At 30.6% G+C, this 24707-nt stretch overlaps 4 protein-coding genes and 1 pseudogene across 6 annotated transcripts; 4 read left to right on the top strand and 1 right to left on the bottom strand.

Moving 5' to 3' along the window:
- Positions 1–777: 777 nt before the first annotated feature.
- Positions 778–4306, top strand: LOC113867270 (methylecgonone reductase-like). 3 transcript variants are annotated; one of them, XM_027502470.1, is made up of 5 exons: positions 778–854; positions 1400–1660; positions 2127–2320; positions 3105–3284; positions 3902–4306. In XM_027502470.1, exons 2-5 carry the CDS (start codon positions 1426–1428, stop codon positions 4124–4126), a joined length of 834 nt encoding a protein of 277 aa, XP_027358271.1. In that variant the 5' UTR covers positions 778–854; positions 1400–1425; the 3' UTR covers positions 4127–4306. The 3 variants fall into 3 exon arrangements, with proteins under 3 accessions (XP_027358271.1, XP_027358269.1, XP_027358270.1); XM_027502468.1 differs by having other exon boundaries at positions 1400–1742; positions 2080–2320; positions 3902–4248; XM_027502469.1 differs by having other exon boundaries at positions 784–933; positions 1400–1742; positions 2080–2320; positions 3902–4248.
- Positions 4307–6621: 2315 nt separating this feature from the next.
- On the top strand, positions 6622–8998 carry LOC113866740 (methylecgonone reductase-like). The gene is made up of 4 exons (XM_027501543.1): positions 6622–6938; positions 7061–7304; positions 8289–8468; positions 8783–8998. Exons 1-4 carry the CDS (start codon positions 6622–6624, stop codon positions 8996–8998), a joined length of 957 nt encoding a protein of 318 aa, XP_027357344.1.
- Positions 8999–10362: 1364 nt separating this feature from the next.
- Positions 10363–16262, top strand: LOC113867180 (annotated as a pseudogene).
- A 704-nt stretch (positions 16263–16966) lies between these two features.
- Positions 16967–18713, top strand: LOC113866739 (methylecgonone reductase-like). Its single transcript, XM_027501541.1, has 4 exons — positions 16967–17283; positions 17527–17773; positions 17841–18020; positions 18489–18713. The coding sequence occupies exons 1-4, from the start codon at positions 16967–16969 to the stop codon at positions 18711–18713; spliced, it is 969 nt and encodes a 322-aa protein (XP_027357342.1).
- A 1410-nt stretch (positions 18714–20123) lies between these two features.
- LOC113866738 (uncharacterized protein At1g24485-like) lies at positions 20124–23525 on the bottom strand. The gene is made up of 7 exons (XM_027501540.1): positions 22939–23525; positions 22095–22567; positions 21386–21518; positions 21221–21289; positions 21039–21110; positions 20879–20947; positions 20124–20376 (listed from the first exon to the last, which is right to left on the bottom strand). Exons 1-7 carry the CDS (start codon positions 23523–23525, stop codon positions 20124–20126), a joined length of 1656 nt encoding a protein of 551 aa, XP_027357341.1.
- Positions 23526–24707: the final 1182 nt, after the last annotated feature.

Below are 24707 nucleotides of genomic sequence, written 5' to 3'. Positions count from 1 at the left end.
GATAGGACTTTGAATTTCTAATCGAGCTCCAACAATAATGTCTAACACAACTAATTAATTGAGTCCGTGAATATGGGAGGTCAAGTTAACAACGAATAGTTAAGATACAAGAACATGTTTAGTTTTGTATTAAAATACATGTTAATGTATGTTTATTTTGACGCTACTAATTATGTACTAAATTCATGTTTACAGATTCCATTCCACTGTAAAAAGCAAAATCAAAATGAAATATAGACATAATTAAGATCAAGTACATTCTACGTACACTAATAAAGGATAAGCAAGAACAAAGAGGCATGAGAACTACATATCTTATATAAGCCAATTTTCTTAGTAATTGGAATACAAAAAATCTTGCATGAACACTAAAAGTTTCATTATTTTTTTCAATTATGAAGATTCCAAATAATCTCTTGCAAGACATCATAGAACAATTTTGACAAAAAGACAAACACTATTTAAGCTTTGTTAAGAAGTTAAAAAGAAGGGAAAGGTCTCAGAGGTAAAGGAGAAGTTAATAAAAAAAAAATCTCCAATTTAAAAGATTTAGAAATATGAGTTTATGAAAATTTTAAAGAATTTATAATTTTTTTCTTATAAAAAAAACACATTTAAGAGATTCTTAGAATTATTAGAAATATTTAAACATTATTTTTATATTAAAATAATTAATATTTAACTGATAGATGGCTATATCTCAGCCAAGCTGTCATTTGAAGTGAGTGGAGGAGGCTGAATTGCTGTTGGTAAAGGCTCTGTTACTTTTTAGACTCAAACGCCACATCATTCATTACTTTCTCTTTCGCTTATCCACAGAACCAAGTTAGTCTCAGAGGCTTCCATTCCATTAGGTACCATATAGTATCTTCAAACAAAGCATTTCAATTCTTTTCTCAAATTCCCATCACTCCAACCATTTCATCTCATTAGGTTTATCTTATTTCAGTAACTCTTGTTTCACTTCTTTGCTCCTAAATTTATGCTGTTTATCTCATTGAAAGCTAGTGTATATTTATAAGTTTATCTTCCATTCCATGTTGATATTATTTTGATGAATTTGATCCAAAGATTTATTTGAATAATTTATAAAAAAATCTTTTGCTGCTTTTATAAATTTGGTGTGGAGTTTGGATAACTGCTTATTCAGTAAGTTTCTATCACATTAAGACTTAAATTTAGTCATAGAATTTATTGGAATGAGCAGAAAATGACTTATTATAATAAGCCATACTGATAAGCTAAAAAAAATTTATGAAAATTATATACTCGTCCAAACAGGTTATACACCTCTTTTATGGTCTTATATGATAAAATAAATTTAAATAAGTATAGTCAAGTTCTTTCCAGCACCCTTAAATTACATCCTTTGTTGATGTTGTTTCATGACAACATATAGGATCAAAGAAGACAATACATAGATTGATGGGACCAAAGGTAGTTCCAGAAGTGGTGCTAAACTCTGGCCACAGCATGGCCATGCTTGGCTTTGGCACTGCAGCTGTGCCTCTCCCACCACATGATGAACTCATTCCTGTTTTCATTGCCGCCATCGAAGCTGGCTACCGCCATTTCGACACTGCAGCTTTATATGGCTCTGAGGAGGCGCTGGGCATAGCACTAGCACAAGCGCAGCACCAAGGTCTCATTAAGAATCGTGGTGAGATCTTTGTCACCACCAAGCTATGGTGTACTGATGCACATCCTAACCTTGTCCTCCCAGCACTCAAGAAATCACTGCAGTAATTATATCATTCAATTTTCTGATTGACATCAAAATTTGCATTTGTTTTACTGTAGTCAACTTAGGATAAACTTTATAGTAAGTACTTATAAGAAAAGAAAATAAGAAGGTAAGATCAATTAAACTGCTCTTGTAAGTTAAAATCAACTTATGAACATTAGTTTTTTTATAAGCTTTTTTATACAACTTCTTTAAAAACTAATGTGCATAATTTTATTTCTTTGTTTTGTTTTCATGTAAGTGCTTATTTAGGAGTTTATCTAAACTGGATCTATGTAGTTATTAGTGTTACTCTTGACTTGTTGCTTTCTGGTTTGGTTTTGGACATTTTATAGGAGATTGGGACTTGAGTATGTGGATCTTTACCTAATCCATTTTCCAGTGAGGTTGAGACAAGGAATTGAAGGGAATATTTCAAAAGGGGATGTACTTCCTTTTGACACAAAAGGAACATGGGGAGCCATGGAAGAGTGCTCTAAATTAGGCTTAGCTAAGTCTATTGGTGTCAGCAATTTTGGAGTGATGAAGCTTTCAGAACTTCAGCAAAATGCGACTATTACCCCTGCACTTAATCAGGTACACATCTACCTGGTTATGTATGAGTGAGCATTATCAATTTGCAATAATGTTGGTAAAATTTTATATGCTTCCTATTTTTTCTTTTGATGATGAAGAAATTGGAGATTTGAACTTAATATTTTGTTGAGAGTGGTCTTTAGTCTTCTATGGAGCATTTATTTAATGAATGATCTATATTTTGACTTATGAAAATGTTTTAATTTCTTCTGAGAAAGTGAGATATCAGATATGATAGAATCTTTGGAGAATATCATGGATGACTTAACTAAATCTAGTAATGTTATAGTCACATCTATTCTTTTTTATATATATGAACTGGTTTTCATTTGTGCTGCTACATTTTTTTTTTGAGAGCGGTTGTCTTTAGCATTCAATTTGACATTTTATTAAATGATTGATCTATATTTGGACTTAAAAATGTTTTAGTTTCCTTTGAGAAAGTGAGCTATAAGATATAATAGAATACAAGAGGAGCATAGTATGTATAGCTTTAACTAAAGCTTCTTGAGTAGTGTTGTGGTCACACCTATCTTTTGGTTGTTGTAATGTATATGAATTAACTGCATTTCTCGGTGCTGCTTCATTAGCTCTGGATCATTTAAGGGTAACATCCCTACTTGTTTACATGTGCATGTATGAAATTCCAAATTCAATATTTTCTTGGTCAGGTTCATACACATATATCCTTATTGTTTAGTTACCTTAGGAACTAGTATAACTCCATATTTATAGCTAAAGAGCTCTGTCATTCTCAGTAATCCAAGAACATAACTGCTTACAGGTTGAAATGAATGTAGCATGGCAGCAGGGGAATCTGCTAAAATTCTGCCAGGAGAAAGGAATTCACTTGAGTGCATGGTCCCCTTTGGGAGCTAATGGTGCTTCATGGGGTACCCTTGCTGTGATGGAGAGTCCTGTCCTGAAAGATATTGCAATTACAACAGGCAAGAGTGTGCCTCAGGTGAATTTCCTCTTTGGGATTTCTTTGCTTTTGATTTCCTTCCAAGCCAAATAATTTAGAAATTTAGTGTATGTTTGGTTCAGTTTATTTAATAGAAATAATCATTTATTAAATTCCAGCTTCTTGAGGAAGCTTTTAAAACACGGTTTTGTTGCCTTTAGGCTTCAGAATTGAATATAAGCATTTAAAAGTAGTAAAAATTGGTATTGGAAAAAAGAAATATTTATTGTATTAGAAATACAAAAGTATAATAAATGGTTTATTTTGTCAATAAAAGTTTACTACAATTGAATACTTAAATCCAGCTTTAACCGATAAGGTAAATAAAACTGTTTTAAAAAATGAGCGAATATTTTATGAATTTAAGCTGAACAGAACAAGTTATTAGCTACGAGAATTTGGCTTTCTTTCTTTGTTGGTCAGAAAATCAAATCAAATTTGGGTATACAGAATTTCTTGTGCTCCATTCACTTCACTATGTTATTATAGAATGTTTTGAGCAGATGAAAAGAAAGAAGTTCTAATGACACTTGGAAGTTCTGTACCAACTAATCTAACTCTTAAAAAAAACATGTAATTTTATCAACTATAAACTCTGAGTTTTATTGGTATTGTAGATTGCATTGAGATGGATATTGGAACAAGGTGTCACTCCAGTAGTGAAGAGCTTCAACAAAGTAAGAATGAAAGAAAATCTTCAAATATTTGATTGGAAGCTGAGTGAAGCTGATTTGGTGAAGATTAAGCAAATACCACAACGTAGGGCCCTTTTAGCAAGAGAATTTGTAACTGAAGATGGACCTTACAAATCTTTGGAAGATCTCTGGGATGGCGAGGTGTGATTTCTGATGACAGATTTTGTCAAAATTCAAAAATCTATTAACTTAAAATTAATCTAAATTGTTTTGTACAAGCTCACAATTTGATTATTAGTTCTCTTATTTGAATCACTAAAAATTGACACTATTATTTTGTACAACTGTTTTGATCTCTCACTTTTATCATTTTTATACACACGTAATTTAAAAATACATCATAAAACATAGAAGGCACTTTTAGATGTCTATTTTTTGAGTGTTCATACAACATTTTCCTACTTTACCTCGTCTTCTTTTTTCGAATATTATAAATATACGAAGTTTTGAACTAAATTATTATAAACTCTTATGGGAACTGTACTTTCTGTTTGACTATTCTCTTCTTTCTTCATTCTGTTTTACTCCCTTTCAAAGCTATTCATTTTAATATGCATGTAACATGAACAGAAAATGGTTTTTGAACAGAAAATGCATGTAACTGAGATAGATTATGTAAGACTTTCTAACACCCAAGTTGCTTGCCAAATGGAAGTGACAATTAAGCTATAAGCTTCAGAGCCTGTTTGAATGCTCATTATGAATCAATTTTGTATATTTTGATAGATGATTGTAGTTTTAAATTTACAAAAACCAAAATACGTTAGACAACATTGATAAATTACTACTTTCAGCAAAATTGCTTCTAGCTGTAGCATAAAAAACCTCTTAATATTGTGATAAATTTCATCTTAAAATTGATTAAATTGAGGACAAAACTTAATTACAATTGATGCTATTTATCAATCAAAATTTGAGTTTTATCTTAAGAATTTATAATAATATTAAATACAAAATTTTATTAAAGTGAATGTAAAACAATATGTAAGTTTTATTTTTAAATTTAATTAAAGTTTCCCAATAAACACATTAGTTATACCTAAGAAATTGAGCCAGAAGATGTAAGATCTCCTCGAAAACAATGATAATCTCATTCTTTATTTAATTTTAAGTGTATATTATGGTTTTGCCCAATTAAAATTTAACTATAAATATGTTCTTTTAAGTCAAATTTATTATAGAGGTTTTTTAATATGATATTTCTTCTTTTCTTATGTGTTTGAAACTACGTCTTAAAAATAAGAAAGTTTGAGTTCAATTGCATGTTATAAATTGTAGCTTTGACATCAATATAAAGATAAACATGTATTTCGATATGTTTGGTTGATTTGCTTAACAGTCATTTTGTTTTATGACATGTTAGAGATTTTGAACATGTTTAATCAGTCTCACTTAATCTACATTTGAGCGAGTTAGGTTAAGGCATGACGAGTTGAACTATCAAGTTAAATATTATAAAATATATATAATAAAAATTAAATTTTTATATATCTCTTATTTTTTATATATATTTAAATTTAATAACTATTGAAAATAAATTTTAATATAGGTCGAACATCCCTAAAAGAAATCAATAATGCATTTGTATTTATTTATCCAACCAAATCAATGTATTTATTAATTTCATACACAATTCAATGCATAAGGATTTTGGACTTGTGCCCATTCATAATACTACATTTGTTCCTATTCATAAAAAAACATAATTAGCAATATTTTTTTATTTTACATATAAAAAAAATTAATGTTAATAAACACTTTCTAATACTTTTTGTAACACGCTCCAATTTCTAACTAAAATTTATGAAAAACTATAAGAATTATGAGTGATATTCTTTTTTTTCACTCTTAAATTAATATTTTTTTCTTATATTTTTAAGTTTTTTTATATTTTTATTTATTATAAAATTTATGTTAATAAAGTATGCACTCTTTATCTATAAAAAGCTGATGCATTCATTCATTTGGCTAATTTGACTATTTAATATTATAAGTATTTTTAGAATAAAAATTATTGACATATAATTAATTTTTCTCTTTTAAAATAATAGTCACTTTACAATTTCGAGGTAGCATTAATTATTTTTTCAATATTCCTCTAAAATAATTATCATCTCAAATCCATAACACTTTAAATAACTATTTCTACAGATAAAATAAGTATTGTTTATTAGTCTTAATAAATTAAATATTTTTTTCATGAATGTATTTATTTCCTACGTAAAATATTAATTAATAAATGAGCAAATCCACTAAATTTAAACCCTTATACTACTGTCAAAATTCATGTATTTATTACACCCATTTTTTTTTATTAAATAAAATGAAACGTTTATATTCATGAACAGTTATACACGCATTTAATAGAAACTATTTTTTTGTATTTTATATTAGTATAAGTACTGAGTAATACTTATCATTAAATAATTTTATCAAAGCATATCCTTTTAAGCAATTGAATTTGACATTTAAGACAAAGGGGATTAAATTAACGCACAATGTTAATGCAGTAATCAATGTATTAGCAGAACTAGTCATACTATTAAGTGGACCTCACTAAGCCTCAAGAAGAACACAGGTACAAATTTGCCACATTATATATATATAAGCTCTATCTCTTTGATACCAATTCATAGTTAGCAATGAAACCAGATATAGTTCCAGAAGTGGTGCTAAATTCAGGCCACAAGATGCCCATGTTGGGTTTTGGCACTGGAACTGTGCCATTACCACCACCTCATGAACTCATCAATGCATTCACTGAAGCCATTCAAGTTGGCTATAGGCATTTTGACACTGCAGCTTATTATGGTTCTGAGGAAACTCTTGGCAAAGCAATAGCACTAGCACTTGAGCAAGGTCTTATTCAAAGTCGTAGTGAAATTTTTGTCACTACTAAGTTATGGTGTATTGATGCTCATCCTGGCCTTGTGGTCCCAGCACTAAAGAGTTCATTAGAGTAATTCAATCATCCATTTATTTAATTGTTACATATCTTTCCCTTTTGAATTCTCTTCATTTTTGGTTCATTACATGTGTTTAAAAGTCTAATTTTTAATTTTTATTTTTGCATTTTAATAGGAGGTTGGGGCTAGAGTATGTGGATCTATATCTAATCCATTTTCCTGTAAGGTTGAGACAAGAAGTTAAAGGGACTATTTACAACAAAGACGACATTCTTCCTTTTGACATGAAAGGGACATGGGAAGACATGGAACAATGCTTTAAATTGGGCTTGGCTAAGTCTATTGGTGTTAGCAATTTTGGTGTGAAAAAGCTTTCAGAACTTCTACAAAATGCAATTATTCCTCCTGCTCTTGTTCAGGTATTCTTAAGTTACAAGGACACTTCATTTGTTACATAATTAACTCTTACATTGTTAAACATAATGTCATCGTGTTAAGAAGAATTAACCAGATATAATAAATTCTTATTCAATAAAAAATATTTTTTTAATATAATCATGTCATGTCATTAAATAACATAAGATAATTCAAAATTCATGTAATTAATATGGTCAAACATGTTTAGATTTTTGGGTAGGAGAGTGAATAGTGTAAGACATATGTTTAGTCCTTTTGTTTTTGGTCAAGCCCTTTTGAGAATGAGGTAACTGGGCTTAGAGAAAGGTCCATTTGTCATGGGCTTATAGCCAGTAGAATCTCTCTTTACATGACCTGGGCCAACTGTCACCTTGAAAACGCCCCATTTGTTATTTATATTTTATTTTGCAGACAAAAAATAAAATTATACACATATTTTTTACAAAAAAAATAAAAATGTTTTGTATATCTTTTATAAAGATGTTGATAAATTTTTAATTTTTATTCCTTAATTTTCCTTAGATAGTGACCTATTTAAATTGTAGACTTTTTATTTTTAGTCTTTTTAATTTACATTATATTTAATTTTGATTCTCATTTTCTTAAAGTTAATTAAGTTTCTTTACTTCTAAAAATAAGTGAATTCAATTCCTCTATTAATAGCATTTTTAAGTCAGAATAGAATATGCATTTCCATCATACATTATTTCATCATATTTTAAACAATATACAATACTTTGAATTGAGTTATAATTGCATTTTGATCACTAATTAAATCATGAACAAATGCAATTATTGATGTTGGAAATACAATTGCAGTTACAAATCATAAACAATCCAAATAATATAATTAAATGTCATTTCATTTAACTCCATTACATTTCAACAATGTAAAGTACCAACCATTGTTTTCTGTCAAAAACACTAACATACATATGAAAATTCAACCTTTAATATTGTTATTGGCCTAAACATAAAATTTGCAGGTGGAAATGAACGCAGCATGGCAACAAGAAAATCTGAGAGGGTTCTGCAAAGAGAAAGGGATTCACGTGAGTGCATGGGGCCCTTTGGGAGCTAATGGAGCTGTGTGGGGTTCCCTTGCTGTCATGAGCAGTCCAATTCTGAAGGACATTGCTTTCACAGTAGACAAGACTGTGGCACAGGTCAATTCTCTCAATGGGAGTTTGAGAAAAATGTTTTATACTTTATAAATTAATTGAAAAATAAACTGGTATAAGTTGTTTTAATTGCTTAAATAAAATCATTTTTAACAAATAATTGAATTCTTTTAAACATTTCTTTACCCTGAATAAAAGAAAAGCAAGAAGGAAAAAAATATGAAAGGAAGGAAATTATAAAAAAATTAAAATTTTTTTTCTTCCTCTTTCTTTTTTTCCTCTACTAAACAAACAAAATGATATTGTTATTAGTATTTTTTTTTTTTCTATCCAAACAAAGCATTACACTACTATTGCAGGTTGCATTGAGATGGATAGTAGAGCAAGGTGCTACTCCAATTGTGAAGAGCTTCAACCCAAAGAGAATGAGAGAAAATCTCAACATATTTGATTGGGAGCTGAGTGAGGATGATTTGGAGAAGACAAAGCAAATACCACAACATAGGGGTTTCAATGGAGAACGTTTTGTCTCTGAAATTGGACCTTACAAAACTGTGGAAGATCTTTGGGGTTGAGAAGACTTTAATTTCAGGAATATTATTATTTCTTCCTTCATATACAATATCAGCTCTTTTAAATTGTATTAAAAAACTAAGTCTTAAGTATTATTTATTAGAAGAAACTCAAGAAAATAAATAGTAACTATTTTTTAATATGGTTATAAATAGTCTCTTTATTCTCTCATCAATTGCCACAATTATTTAACTTATTCTTTGAAGTTAACCGTTTATAAAATTGATAACCTAGCTTTCTTGCCGATTAGAAAAGTTAAATTTTTTGGGTCCAAATTTAAAAATTCATTTATAAGAGAAATATCATACTTTATTCACATGGGCATGTCCAAGTGTTAGAAGATGAATCAAAGGGAGAAAAAAATAAAATCATTTAATTTTTAATAAATTTTTTAATCAATGATTAAAATATCTTTAAAAATTATTAAAAAGTGTGATAGTAACCTTTTTTGTTCTTGATAATTGATAGTAACCTTTTTCTTAAAGCAAATGGTGGTGGCAGTACAAGAGTGGTTTGATGCACAACAATTGTCTTCAATCAATTGTGACTTTGTATTCACATGAAACATAGCCCAAACTATGGGCCAATAATCTAAAACCAAATGGCACAAGGAGTGGACATGGTTGGGCAAAACATAGCCACCTCCTTCCCATATTATCTCTTACCTTGCATTTTTCAAAATTAAGATTTTTTATGGTGTATTCATAAGTGCTTAATAATAAAATTTTAAAATAAATTAATTTTATTAAAAATTAGTTATTATTTAAGAATATTAAAAAATTAATATCTATTTTAAAATAATTAAAATATTTAATAGAATGTATTTAATGTTATTACACCTCGTATTAAGAATTCTCATTAATTAGTATTTTTATAACAAATATAGTGATTAAAAAAATAATTAATATTTTTTATTAAATTACACTAAAAATGCAATACGGACTATGTTAAAACTAAATCAATGATAATTTTAATAAAATATTTTTAAATTTTTAATCAGTATCTTAATACTATTAACTTTGATTTTAGTTATAAAAAATAACTATCAATATTTTATTCTAAATCATAAACTCCAAACAAATAATCATTTTAGGTATATTAATTTTTTTTTATCTTTATTTATTATGAAATTTACGTTAACAAAACATTTACATATTATTCATATAAGTAAATATATTAATTCATTTAATAGATAAAATATTAATTTCACCATTTTATAAATATTTTAAATTTATAATATAAATTTATAACATATAACTAAATTTTATAAATTTTAATAAATTAGTTATTTACTTTTAATATATAAATTTCCTTTGATATTAAGACAAAACTTGACCACTTTAAAAGATATGATGCCTCAATTCATAATCACATTTTGTGACAAAGCCAGAGAGAAAGAAAGAGAAAACATGGCAGCAAAAGAAGTTCCATATGTGTTGCTAAATTCAGGACAGAAAATGCCAGTGATAGGGATGGGAACTTCAGTAGAGAATCGTCCATCAGATGACACACTTGCTTCAATCTTTGTTGATGCCATTGAAGTTGGTTATCGCCACTTTGACACTGCTTCTGTGTATGGTACAGAAGAAGCCATAGGCCTTGCTGTGACCAAAGCCATAGAAATTGGCCTTATAATGAGTAGAGATGAAGTTTTCATCACTTCAAAGCCATGGAACACACATGCACATCGTGATCTTATTGTTCCAGCTCTAAAGACCACATTAAAGTAACTACAATCTCCTTCCTTAAATTGTTTTTAATGATTTTCATAGTGTGTTTGTGCTCACTTTTTTTTTTTAATTACTTTTTTGGTTTTGTTATGGACTAGATTTAAGTATGTAAAAATTAGTAAGTTTTTAGTGAGAGAGAAAATAGTTATTATATTAAAAATATAAAAGTTTAAGAATTGTGTTCATTTTTAATAAAAAAAATTGCTAATTTCAGTGGAAACTATTAGATACTTTAAATTAATCTTAAGAATTGAAGTTAACAATTGTTCATCTGTTTTCTTAACTATTAATGTTGTTTAAGTACTTTATGTGCTATACAATGTTGTTTAGAAAGCTGGGAATGGAATACGTGGATCTTTATCTGATTCATTGGCCAGTGAGGCTGAGGCATGATCTTGAAAACCCAGTTGTTTTTTCCAAGGAAGATTTGCTTCCTTTTGATATAGAAGGGACATGGAAAGCCATGGAAGAGTGTTACAAGTTGGGCTTAGCAAAGTCTATTGGCATATGCAACTATGGTACCAAAAAGCTCACCAAACTATTGGAAATAGCCACCATTCCTCCAGCAGTTAATCAGGTATCATAATGTGATTACTCAAGAGATGTATTTGATTTTGTATACTGTTATTATGATGATCTTGGAACTCTTGTTACTCATGATTGTGATGTGAAATTATGGTTTTTTCAGGTGGAAATGAACCCATCATGGCAGCAAGGAAGGCTCAGGGAGTTCTGCAAGGAGAAAGGAATTCATGTTAGTGCTTGGTCACCTCTTGGAGCTTATAAGATATTTTGGGGTTCAGGAGCTGTCATGGAGAATCAAATCCTCCAAGACATAGCAACGGCAAAAGGGAAGACCATAGCTCAGGTTTAAATTATGAACAAAAAACACTTGTTCATCAACTGCAACTTTCAATAATTTACATATTCTAAAAAAATTAACTAATAACTTTTAGAAGAAAGAAAAGGCACTGTTTATGACTTAAAAACAATCAAACACCTGCAATAGAAAAGGCTAATAGCATTTTAAGAACCATAAAACATTTTTACTATTTAAAAGAATCATTTTGGCTAATTAGTTAGAAAATTTAATCATTTTATTTGTTAAAATTTAAAATAATGAATAGGATATATTACCCCAATACTTATCTGTTGTGCTGTCATAACATGCCTAGGATACTAACCATTTCAATCTGACTTAATAATGGCTAGTATTGCTTTGGTCTCTAAAGTTTATTTATATAATTTGGTCCTCAAAAGTGTCAACTTGCTTGCAAGCATAATCTACTAGTACAAGGTTGTTAGATTGTAAGCAATTTCTTCGACCAAAGGACTAATAAACACTTTCGTGGACCTAGTCACCAAAGTAACAAAAGTTGTCACTTTCTGCAATCAAATTGTATATGAACTCGTTTCAATACTTTTATAAGTATTTATTTAGGAGGACAAAAAAAATATTTCTCTTTTCATTGAGTACACACTTCACAGGACCAATTTTGTATATAGTAACACTGTTATCAACCATAGAGTGGTCAAATTGGTCAGTAAAAAAAATCTCCAACCAAGTAAGCAAGCTAAGCAGCTGACATAATGGTTCTTGTCTTGTTCAACCCTTAGAACATTTAGCCAATAACTAAAGTGTTCATGTTCACATTGTTATTTCAGGTTGCACTTAGGTGGGTGTACCAACAAGGGTCAAGTGCCATGGCTAAAAGCTTCAACAAAGAAAGAATGAAACAGAATCTGGACATATTTAACTTTGAGCTGAGTGAAGAAGATTTGGGGAGGATTAGTCAGATTCCACAGCGCAGGCAATACATAGGGGACATTTGGCTGTCTGAAAATGGGTCTTGCAAGACCTTAGAAGAACTTTGGGATGGAGACGTTTGAAAAATTATTCAATGTTCAAACTATATTTAAGGATATAAACTAATGGTGTATTTCAATAACAACTTAATTAAACGATTATTCAATCAGCTTTTATTGTGTTCAACAACTTATTTTGATAAATTATATCAAGAAGCTTATTATAATAGGCTGAAAAGAACTTATGACAGTCATAAGCAATTTTCATAGGTTCTCTATAAGTTCTTCCAAATGCACCTAAGAAATAAAAACAAGATTTGAATTCCATATTATTAGCCTGTCTTGTGCTGTTGTTATTATTATTAGCATGAACAATCACGGTTGGTTTTATTTTCATATAAATGTTGACCATTAAACTAAAAAATCATCAGTTTTTAGGGGACGTTTTTCAGCAGGAATTTGAATGGTCAAGAGTTACTATCTTTTAATTCCTGTTTTAAATGTCATTTATAGCATTTGTATTGTTGTTATTAGTATATTTAGTGAGCAAATTTAAAGAGTCTGTTGTGAGATTATATATATTGATATTATATTCTCTGTTTTGAAGTGTAGAAAGAAATCCATTAAAGAAAAGATACTAATAGTGTCCATCCTTTGTTCTTTCTCTTCTCTAAGAAAATTCAAATACTCATATCCTCTGTTATCAATAAAGACCTCGCTAGTCTCAGTATTTACTTCAGAAGTGCCCTTGTTTGAGACCTTGAGAAGTGTCTTAAGTTGAATAAGAGTAGCAATTTTGTGAGAAGAGTGAGGCTGTGGTACCTCTTTCATTCAAATTTAACCTCGTCATGGTCATGTCTCATGCCTCAATGAGTGAAAGCTCTGCGACTCTGCATATTTGTTCCAACTCCGAATAAAACAAATATTCCAGTGCATATCCGTATGATAAATAATCTTGGGTTTCGAAAGAGAACTCACAAACAAGAACTTGTAAATGATGTCACATCACTTTGTGGTTGTAACATGTTTGGCTTTTTTTTATTTGGAAAAAAAACATCAACTGAGGAAGACATATCAAATGAGAATGCTCTTTTTGCGTGAAGAAATCTTAACCATTAGATCTTATTGTGAATAGTCGTGATTAAAATATAAAAATTATGTGATAATTTTAAAAATTCACATAACTTTTTAAGTGATCACATGACTTTAAAGATCTTTTAATTTTAATTATCTATGTATAATTGTGTAGTTCAGATTTATTAATATATATTACATACCCTTCCCTCCTTTCCACCAAAAGCATCAAGCATTGTTGTTGTCATCACTCACCAACATTACTCTTTGATCACCATCATACTGCACAAATATTCCTTGCAACTGTTCATGGATATTTCTTAGTTACTTGGGGCATGTTGGAGAGTGGTGACAGCTAAATCCCCTCTACAAAAACATATATTCATATGTAGGGTGAGTTGTGCAACTCAAGTTTAAGCTCTAAGTTACTTACACTCGTATCCACAAGGATATGTCATTAGAGGATAAAGCAAACCTAACGCATGGACACAACATAGCCACAAATCAAGTCTCAAAGTTAACACACGATACAATTGTGTCTAACACAAGAAAACATGGAAGAAAAGGAAGTACCAGAGTTAGTACTAAATTCAGGGAAAAAGATGCCCATGATAGGCCTTGGAACTGCAACAAAACCTCTTCCATCACACGAAGCTCTAACCTCAATTTTGGTTGATGCTATTGACATAGGCTACAGGCACTTTGACACTGCTGCTATCTATGATACAGAAGAACCTCTAGGCCAAGCCGTGTCAAAGGCTTTGGAGCTTGGCCTTATAAAGAATCGTGACGAAGTGTTCATTACTTCAAAGTTATGGAACACCGATGCTCACCATGACCTTGTTCTCCCAGCTCTCAAGACCCCTCTCCTGTGAGCACAATTCTCTTTTTTATGTTCATTTACACTTGTGCCTCTTCCTTTAATTTTTTGTGGAAAATGTTATCCTTAGCCACCAAAAGTAACAATTTTTTTATTAGATAAGAATGTATTCACTACATTGACAATGTAAAAGTGTAATAAATGTTATTTTTTTTTACAAAAGATCATTGTTTTTTTTATGTTCAAAATCATTCCTAAGTGCTGAAGTTAATAAAATTGATTTTTTTATTTGTTTTTTGGGGTTGGAATTGCTTAGAAAGCTGAAGTTGGAGTATGTGGATCTCTATTTGATTCATTGGCCAGTGAGGTTGAAACAAGGTGTTGAAGGCTTCAACTTTACTGGAGAGGATGTGATTCCCTTTGACATAAAAGGAACATGGGAAGCTATGGAAGATTGTTATAGATTAGGCTTAGCCAGGTCTATTGGTGTTAGCAACTTTGGCATCGAAAAGCTCATCTCACTCCTAGAAAATGCCAATATTCCTCCTGCAGTTAATCAGGTACAAAAATTTTGCAATAATTGATTCATTATGCCATAAGTGTTGTAAGACACTCAAAGCTTCATAGTTGATATGTCTCTTATTTGGCTTTTAGGTGGAAATGAACCCATCATGGCATCAAGGGAAAATCAGAGAATTTTGCGAACAGAAAGGAATCCATGTGAGTGCATGGTCACCACTAGGAGCTTAAAATGTATTTTGGGGTTCACCTGCAGTGATGGAGAACCCAATTCTTCAGGAAATTGCTGAGGCTAGAAAGAAGGGAGTAGCTCAGGTGCAGCTTAATATTTCATTTAAAACTGTTTTCAGTAACACTCTATTATCTTTCTGCCAAAAAGATTTTAATAAGGTTAACTAGAGTTACCTTTTGCAATCTCCAAGAGTATTGATCGTTCCATTGTTCTTAGATGAGGGTAAAATGGCTTTGGAATATAAATCAGAGAGGATTTTGTCTATTAAAAACAATGATGATTGAAACTCCCAATTCAAAGGAACACAACAAGTCCTTTCTTAATAATATTCAACAATACATGAATATTGATTATATTTTCTAGTATGTATTTGGACAAATTTAGCCAGAAATTGTTTTTAAGTCTTGAGAGATTGAGACTGAATATTAGTTGTCCTAACATATGTAAGTGCACTATATTGAGATGACACTGTTATACTAAGAGTTCATCTCTAACATGGAGATTATACAGATAGCACTAAGATGGATATATGAGCAAGGGGCAAGTGTCATTGTAAAAAGCTTTAACAAGGAGAGGATGAAACAAAACCTTGACATATTTACTTAGGAACTGAGCCAAGAGGAATCAAACAAAATCAGCAAGATTCCACAGAACAGGCTGTACAAAGCAGAAATGTTTATATCTAAAAATGGGCCTTACAAGTCCTTGGAAGAGCTTTGGGATGGCGACCCCTGACAAATTCTTGTTCAAATAGCAAAATTCACACAAAACTATGTTGTTGACCAAAAAAGGCACAAAGCTATGCTATTTCATTTTTCAGTTTCATACTTTCCACTAAGACAGTTAGTTTTCCTTTTTATCTCATTCAGAAAGTGGGAAGAATCAATTTCCTGCAAGCCTTGGCTATTATGCAGAGGAAAATGAATACTCGTTATATCTGTAAGTTTGGATTCGCAACTTAGTTGCCAATTGTTATCAATTTGATATCCTAGATCTAATTATGAGATGAGTTAATTTTTGAACTTATAAAACACCTATAGACTAAGTTTTCTTTTTCTTTTTTTTTCCACCTCATTGTTGTTCCTAGACGGCATGGCACTGATTTAATGAGTTTGGTAAATTTAAAGACACAATAAGAACCTATATAAAAGAAGTTTGTATTGGAAATCATAAGATATAAAATCTAAAGCATCGATAACATTAAGTGCTACAATTAAAAAAAAATTAGAGCATGTTTGATTTCTTTTTTAAAAACAGTTTTTAGTTTTTAAAAATAAAATATAGTGTAAATTTATACTACATTTTATTTTTAAAAACTAAAAATTATTTTTAAAATGAAAATCAAACATGCTCTAATTATTCATTGATTTTCTCTTAGGTCTACATCATAAAAACCGAATTAGTTGTTACCAAGTCCTTCGTGCATGACAGGTAGAAATTTAATGGCCGGACAAACCAGACATAACCATAATTAATTAACCTGTTTATCAAGTCATTGACCGGCCTTTTATCATATTGCATCAAATATTTTGTGAATAAAAAAATTGAACCTAAAAAAGAAAAGAAAAAAAAGTGGGGCCAAGAATGGAAAGGGAAAATCAGTAAAATTATGCAGAACGGCCTGCCCAAAGGTAAAATTCCTTGATCTATTCAAAGACTTAGCTTGACATGTGAATACAAACAACCACATAACCACAATATATTTCATCTTGTTACTGAACATAAAAGAAAAAAGAAAACTTTCATATATTCTAATAACATTCAACACAAACCAAACCCAACAGACAATATGGAAGCAAAGAAAATCCCAGAAGTGATGCTAAACTCAGGGCACAAGATGCCACTGATAGGCCTAGGAACCGCATCACTTCCTCAACCACCACAAGAAGCTCTCACCTCCATCATTATCGATGCCTTTGAAGTTGGTTATAGACACTTTGATTCTGCTTCTTTGTATGAAAGCGAGGAGGCTCTAGGCAAAGCTGTGTCAAAGGCTTTAGAGCTAGGCCTTATAAAGCGCCGTGACGAAATATTCATCACTTCAAAACTATGGACCACTGATTCTCACCATGATCTTGTTCTTCCAGCTCTCAAGACCTCACTGCAGTAAGTATATATCTGTTGTGTTAATTGAACAGCTTAAAATTGACACCTTATATGACACCGTATATACGTTTTTCTATCTCTCAGTTACTTGTCATCTCTTCTGTATACACACATCCAAAAAATGTACCCAAAAAGCAAAAAGACAAGTTATAGTTGTAAATTTTTTTTTCAAAGTATATATATTCTCCTTCTATACTATTTCTCTGGTTGCTTATGTTCTAAGTTTCCTTGAAAACTGTCTAGGAAGTTGGGGTTGGAGTATGTAGATCTCTATTTGATTCATTGGCCAGTGAGGATGAAACCTGAAGCTAAAGGGTATGAAAATATGGTAAAGGAGAATGTGATTCCCTTTGACATGAAAGGAACATGGGAAGCTATGGAAGAGTGTTACAGATTGGGGTTAGCCAAGTCTATTGGTGTCAGCAACTTTGGCATCAAAAAGCTCACTCAGCTCTTAGAAATTGCATCCATTCCTCCTGCTGTGAATCAGGTATGCAGATTTGGCAATTGACCGGTGATGAAGCACTTCGTTGTTGATTTTATTCAATTGGTTTTAGGTGGAAATGAGCCCATCATGGCAGCAGGGAAAACTTAGAGAATTCTGCAAGCAAAAAGGAATCCATGTGAGTGCATGGTCACCACTAGGAGCTTACAAAAATTCTTATGGTTCAAATGCAGTGATGGAGAACCCAATTCTTATGCAAATTGCTTCTGCAAGACAGAAGAGCGTGGCTCAGGTGCTCTTTCTATCTCAATCTTAACTACCCCCCATGATAACTTTACTTTTGGACCATGAAGTTTTAAATTTAAATAAAGGGCTAAACAAAAAGGTCCATTTCCTTTTACAATTGTATATTTTCTTGTTTGATGTGAACAATAACTTTCAGAAAAAGTCATTTGAAATCTTCCACATACTATGCTTGATGAACCTGTGCACAGCACAAGTTTAGATAGTTGTACATGATTGTTTTTGGCCTTCATCATTCCAAAAAGCAACAGCTCAAATGGGGAGAAACAATTTGCCAAATACATACATGAAGTGCAAGTGTATAACATTTCAATTCTACAATAACAATTTACTACTTTTAGATACTTAAATTCAGTCTTCGAAACTGAAGTTAACAAAACCGTAATATTTTTCATAATTGGAGATTCATAAACAAATTTTAACTAAATTCATCAAGGACAATACCAATGTCATGCAGATAGCACTAAGATGGATATATGAGCAAGGGGCAAGTGCCATTGCGAAAAGCTTCAACAAGGAGAGGATGAAACAAAACATTCAAATATTTGATTGGGAACTGAGCCAAGAGGAATCAGAGAAATTCAGCCAGATTCCACAGCATAGGATGTTCAGTGGAGAGATGTTTGTTTCAGAAAATGGGCCTTACAAGTCATTGGATGAATTGTGGGATGTTGAGCCCTGAAATCATTCCTGGTAGCATCAAAACCAAAATGTCATCTAAATATGTGTATCTTTATATTTATGCAACTCCATAACAATGGGCATGATGATTTCATCACTGTTTTAACCTATATAATGGGATAAGATTTGGTTATTAATTTACTATGTCTATGTACTTAACCTTCCCTGCACGTATGTAATTAGGATCTATCCCTCAAAATATTCAAAGTGAAGGAGATGACAGAAAAGAAATGATTCACATTTTAATAATATCTCACTCTACTTTTACATTGTTGACTATTCTTGGTTTTCTGATCATATCTTATTCGCGACAATTAATTAAAACACATGATGCTTCTTGATATTTGATACTGTTTGTAGGCTTATATATAACTCTTGACAATAATTAAGATGAATTTACCCAAAATTTAATGATGTATTTAGATAAACAACTTAATTAATGTTGGATTTGGATAAAATTTTCAATAATAACTAAACAAAGATAAAATAAAAAATGAAAATTTATGAGAAACTCAAAACCCATACCCAAATCTCAACCCCCTAATTAATTAAGGTAATGCAACTTATTTACACTCGTGCTAACATGGTAACCCATTAATAAAATGAGGTGGGTTGGTGTTTTCAACATGATTACTTTTTATTTTTATATTATTTTAATAAATATTTAAGTAAAGAAACAAGAAATAATCAATTAATTTATAATAATCTCACCACTTTGGGTGAGAAAGGTAAAGAGTAACTTCCACATGATTTTTGTTCATTTATATAAAATAAAACTTTTAAATACATAAAAAAAATTTCTTAATGATTTCACCATTGCCATTAAGTTGAGAGTATAAGTCACAGGAGTTTAATAAAAAGAATAACATTAAAATAAAATTTAAAATAATTAACAATTTCAAATCGTTAACATAGTCGATTCGATCCATGTGAACACAACTTGTGGCACAAATGGCAAAACGCAAAACACTTGCAAAAATTATTCAATCATTCCCACACATACACTAAAGTGCAGTAGTAGAAGATGCACTCTGAAAGTTTATTTTATCTCCATGATAATCATTGCAAAAGATTAGGGGGAAAAAACATTGCTTGTCATATAAATTTCATGAAAAACAATGGTAGGAAAGTTAATTTTATGATCAAATGCTTACTTTTCAATTATATATGAACACTTAAAAATAGGTAAGAGACACTTCAAATTTCATGTAAAATTGTTGACACAATTTATTCAATGTGACCATAACTTATGGCACACTGATCACTTGTACAATCATAGAATCAATCAAATACATGTGATAATTTATAAAAATAAATTAGTTGGAAACAAAATTAGAATAGACATACATTACGAGACTTGCTAAATAATTTCATGATGATCATTGTAAAAGATCAAACAAAACTTTCCCATTCACACAAATTTCATGAAGAGCAGTGGTAGCAAAGTTTGCATAGCTACTATGAATGCTATGTTTAGATCGCTAATCTTAATGCTTCCACCTCCCAAGGGTTCATCCCCTGCACGAAGTTCTGATTGTGGTGATGGGTTATTTGGTTCATCGCCCGAACCAAGTTGAGGTGGTGATGGTGGCGATAATGGTAGGATATTTGAAGAATCACTGAGAGGTTGACACTTCATTCCCGAGAGGCAATTATTTGTTGTACTAAAATTAATTGGCATATAAAAGTTAGAAAACTTACACCATAGAAAAGTTGTTATTTCTTCTATTTTATATTAAGTGTCATTAACACTTTTTATTTGTTTTAAATTATTTATTATTTTATAATATTAAAAAATATTGATTTTTTTTAATAATATCCTTGTTTATTTGGGATAAATTTTGTTAACTAACAGTTAAAATAACTATGAGATTAATTATCATCTAACAACTCCAATAGCTTCAGCACTTTTAAAAGGAGTAGTTTAGTGACACAAGAGAGTAGAAAACAAAGGTTTACTAACCAGAAAGAAAATATGTTCAAAGGGTCTTGAGGAATTAAAATATAAAAAAGTTATTGAAAATCACAATAGGTGTATATATTAATGACATTTTTGTTAAAAAATTTTAGATTTCTTAAATAGTACTGTTAGGGCACTGGTCAGTGTTTGGTTAAGTTCTACTCTAGCTGCTCATTATCCAAAAAGCAGAGAAAACTTAAACTTACTCAAGTTCTATGTTCTTATTCTTTAGAGATGTGGGTATGGAGCCATTGAACCTATTGTAAGATAAATTCCTGCACAAAGCATGGAAAAATTTTCAATGTATAGAGCTGAAATCATGTGTTGCATTTGTTGAAACAAAATGTATATAAAATTGAAACTTACAATGTCTTAAGATTTGGCAATAGGCCTAGAAAATGGGGAATGGCGCCTTCTATGGTATTGTTGTGAAAATCACTGCAAATGAGAAAAGGTTAATTTACTAAGTAATTAGAAAGCCATTGGCTTATCATTTCAGAAGAAAATTAAGGAACAAGGCATGCTTCTTGGTTTTGTAAGTGTCTTACATGGTTTCAAGTGCATTCATGGAACTGAAATCTGGAAGTATGCCTTGCAGAGCATAACCAGTAAGATACCTATGTTTTTCAATCATATATATATGTACAAAAAAATATTAGCCTATAGTATATAAAATTTCCAAACTTTAATTGGAAAAAATGATATCAACTTACAATGCTATTACACGAGGTTTGACATCAGTGGTACATTGTATCCAATCCCAGTTATATGGATATGGTAGACAAGGGTCTCCACTCCACTCCACAAGCACTTCAAATGCCATCTGCAGTTGTAATAAACCTTCCACTAAATTGCCAAAAGAAAACACGAGCAGAAGTGTGAATACAAAGTTAATAGAAAAATAAATATATAAATTCATGATAACTTTTAGAGTTGGATTAAATATATTTTTGGTCTCTCAAAAATCACCAGATTTTGATTTTAGTCCCAATAAATTAATTTTTTTTGTTTTAATTCCTACATTTTTTAAATTATTGATTTTGATAGCTCTAATTGACTTGACTTTACAAAAAAGCAACACAGGCTTCAAAAATTAATGCATAGCAACATCTGAATTAGTCACACCATCATTTAACAATGACTACAAATCAAAATTAATATTGTTTAAAAATTGGAACTAAAACCAAAAAAATAATTTTACAAGGACTAAAATCAAATTTTAATATATTTTGAGGTACCAAAAATATATTTAACCCTTAAAATCTTCTATTTAAAACATTTCTAAAAAGTTAGGCAACTTCTAAATTGACAAGACTTTAAATTAACCTTTAATCTTAAACATCAATATATATATATATATATATATATATATATATATATATATATATATATATATATATATATATATTATAACACATTTACCATCTCTGCTATCAGTTCCTGCAGTTAATTTGTCACTTAATGTATAAACTTCAAGAGCATTGAGTATAGGAGGAAGGGTTGAAGAGTCTGAAGCCTGCAAAATAAACGAAGTGTTTGCTGAAGCTGTCATATTGGTGATGTAAACTTCTTGTACACTTCCAAAAGGAGGAACTATGGGACTTGAAAAGGGCTTGTTGTCTATGTACATCTGAATGGATCTTTTGCCAACTGCACTTTTCATCACTTCTGAGAAGTAAGTAGTGATATATATAGGGAGTTCCTTTGTTGGAAGATAATTGATAAACTGTATGTATTCTCTAGTGCTTGAGGAAATAATAGCATTTTTCAGAGCAGCACTTGGTGGATGATCTTCTGCTGTACTAATGTCAAAGCCAGATGCCTCACTTTTGATTTCAGAAAGCAATATACCAAATGATGGCATCCATATTCGATCAAAAATGTCATCTGGGTACCTAGCATATTCCAGTTGATGCAACAACAATAATGTCAAGCACCATGTTTTAGATAAATGCACATTCATGTATAAACTATAAGTGAACATTTTGTTTACTTAAGAAAATATACTATATGTTAAAATAAATTAATGCATAAAAATACCAGTTAATTTTCTAATCATATGGAAACTTTTTGACTAATTTTATCTCATAAAAAGTCAAAAAATATAATCCACTGGTTGAATTAATAAATTCAACAATCATATAAGTTATTCAATAGAAAAGTGAATTCTTATATTGATTAAGGAGATTCAAGCCTTAACAATTGTAGAATAGTATAAAGAAGGAAAAACATATTGCGTGCTTTATTAGTACTTTAATTTGAATACCTGATAGTTTGATTTCCTCCAAAAGCATATCTCCATTGCAAAATCAATGCATGATTGGAATCAACATGGCTATACATTGTAGGGTCCAAGCTACGCACTTCAAGGGATGATATGAAGGGAAATTGGTTAGGCTTTGTTTGAGCAACACATATGCTGGTGAAGTTTCCCTTTGTTACATATATTGCTTCATAATCAACATAATAATAACTTGAGGTGTTCACAGTGGCCCAGTAGTTACCATCAAATTGAAGATCAAAGATGGGGGGAGAGAATTTATTGTCATAATTCCCATAGTAAAAGCTTGCTCTAGTAAGAATTTTTTCACCATTTCCAACTTTGATGGAATAACAATTCTTCTTATGAGTTGTGAAAACCCTCAAAGTGCTCAATGGGTCAGAACCTAAATAGATCTGTTGAGACTCTCCATGTTTAATGTATGCATCATCTCCAGTCCATTTTATATTGTTTTCATCAGTGAAAGATTCAGAGGATCCACAATCAATGCTTACAAATACAGCAAGAGAAGGCTTTAAGAATGTTAGCACACAAAGTGCTATGGTTAAAACAAGACTTGGAGGGCTTGTCATGGATGGTTGTGAAAAAAGGGTTATGAAAAGGAGAAGTTGGTAACTAGCTAGACTTTTGTGCTTAGCCTAAGTATGTTTTGATTATATATAGTGATGCCATCATAGGCTTCATTAGTGATATGCATACAGATATAGTTGACCAGCCAGCAAAGTTTATTTTCAAGTTAATTATTCATTATTCAATTGTTGATTGGGTTTGCACTAAAGGGTATTTTGTTCCTTTATGCTGTATCTTCCAATTTGAACTGGGATTAAGATATTATAGGTTGTCATTTAGCAGTGAACAACTTCAAAGTGTTAAGTTGTACTTTAAAAAAAAAAACAACCATTGGCAAATGAAATGCAAACAAAGTGGTGGCCAATATTTGATCAATGAAGATGTGCAGTGGACAATGTTGGAAGAACAGGTCAATAGAGATATGTTATTCCCTGATAAAAATAATGTCTCTACTTACATTTATTCTGATTATTTGATTTAATGGCCATAAAAGAAAGTATAAGAGTATAAAAAGTTTATCATCAAAGCAAATATGTTTGCAGTTGAAATATTAGATTAACCATTTCTTTTTCTTTCTGTTTCCAGGTTTCAAGTGCTTGAATTTTTTCTATTGTGAAGGAGGGTACTTTATTGAGTTAAAATCCTCGTTCCACTGTTGCAAATCCAAAAGGAATGAGAAACAAAGTATTGTTAGATGAACTGTTATCTCTCAGACTTGTGTAATGTTTTCAATGTAGGAATATGTTTGAAGCCTTAGCCAAGAAAATAAAAAACGATGTAATAACGTCAACTTTTATGGCAGAATTTAAGTATCTAAAAATAGTAAAACTTAATAAAAAAATATTTATTATATTAGTAATACAAAAGAGTAATAAATACTTCCTTTTCTGTAAAATAATTACTACTTTTAAATACTTAATCTTAGTCCTAAAGTTGAAACCAAATAAATAATAGTTTCGTTTCAATCCCTTGTGTTTGTCATTCCCTTAGCTTCAAACATATCCAAATGTCAGAGTTCCACCTGTGTTATTAAACTAATGAAACAAATTAATAAACTGAATACTCAATGCGTATGTTAAGCTCCCAAGAGTTGACTTCAAGCTGAATTTATGGCTTAGCATTTGCTAACAAACATTCTCTTGCAAGAATTAAATACTATTTTTTTAATGGTATTACTATCATCA

This window comes from Abrus precatorius, unplaced genomic scaffold, assembly GCF_003935025.1.
Source record: "Abrus precatorius isolate BTA unplaced genomic scaffold, Abrus_2018 Scaffold5, whole genome shotgun sequence".
Taxonomy (NCBI): domain Eukaryota; kingdom Viridiplantae; phylum Streptophyta; class Magnoliopsida; order Fabales; family Fabaceae; genus Abrus; species Abrus precatorius.
Note: the sequence above shows the minus strand (reverse complement) of the source record. Positions and strands in the feature narration are given on the sequence as shown.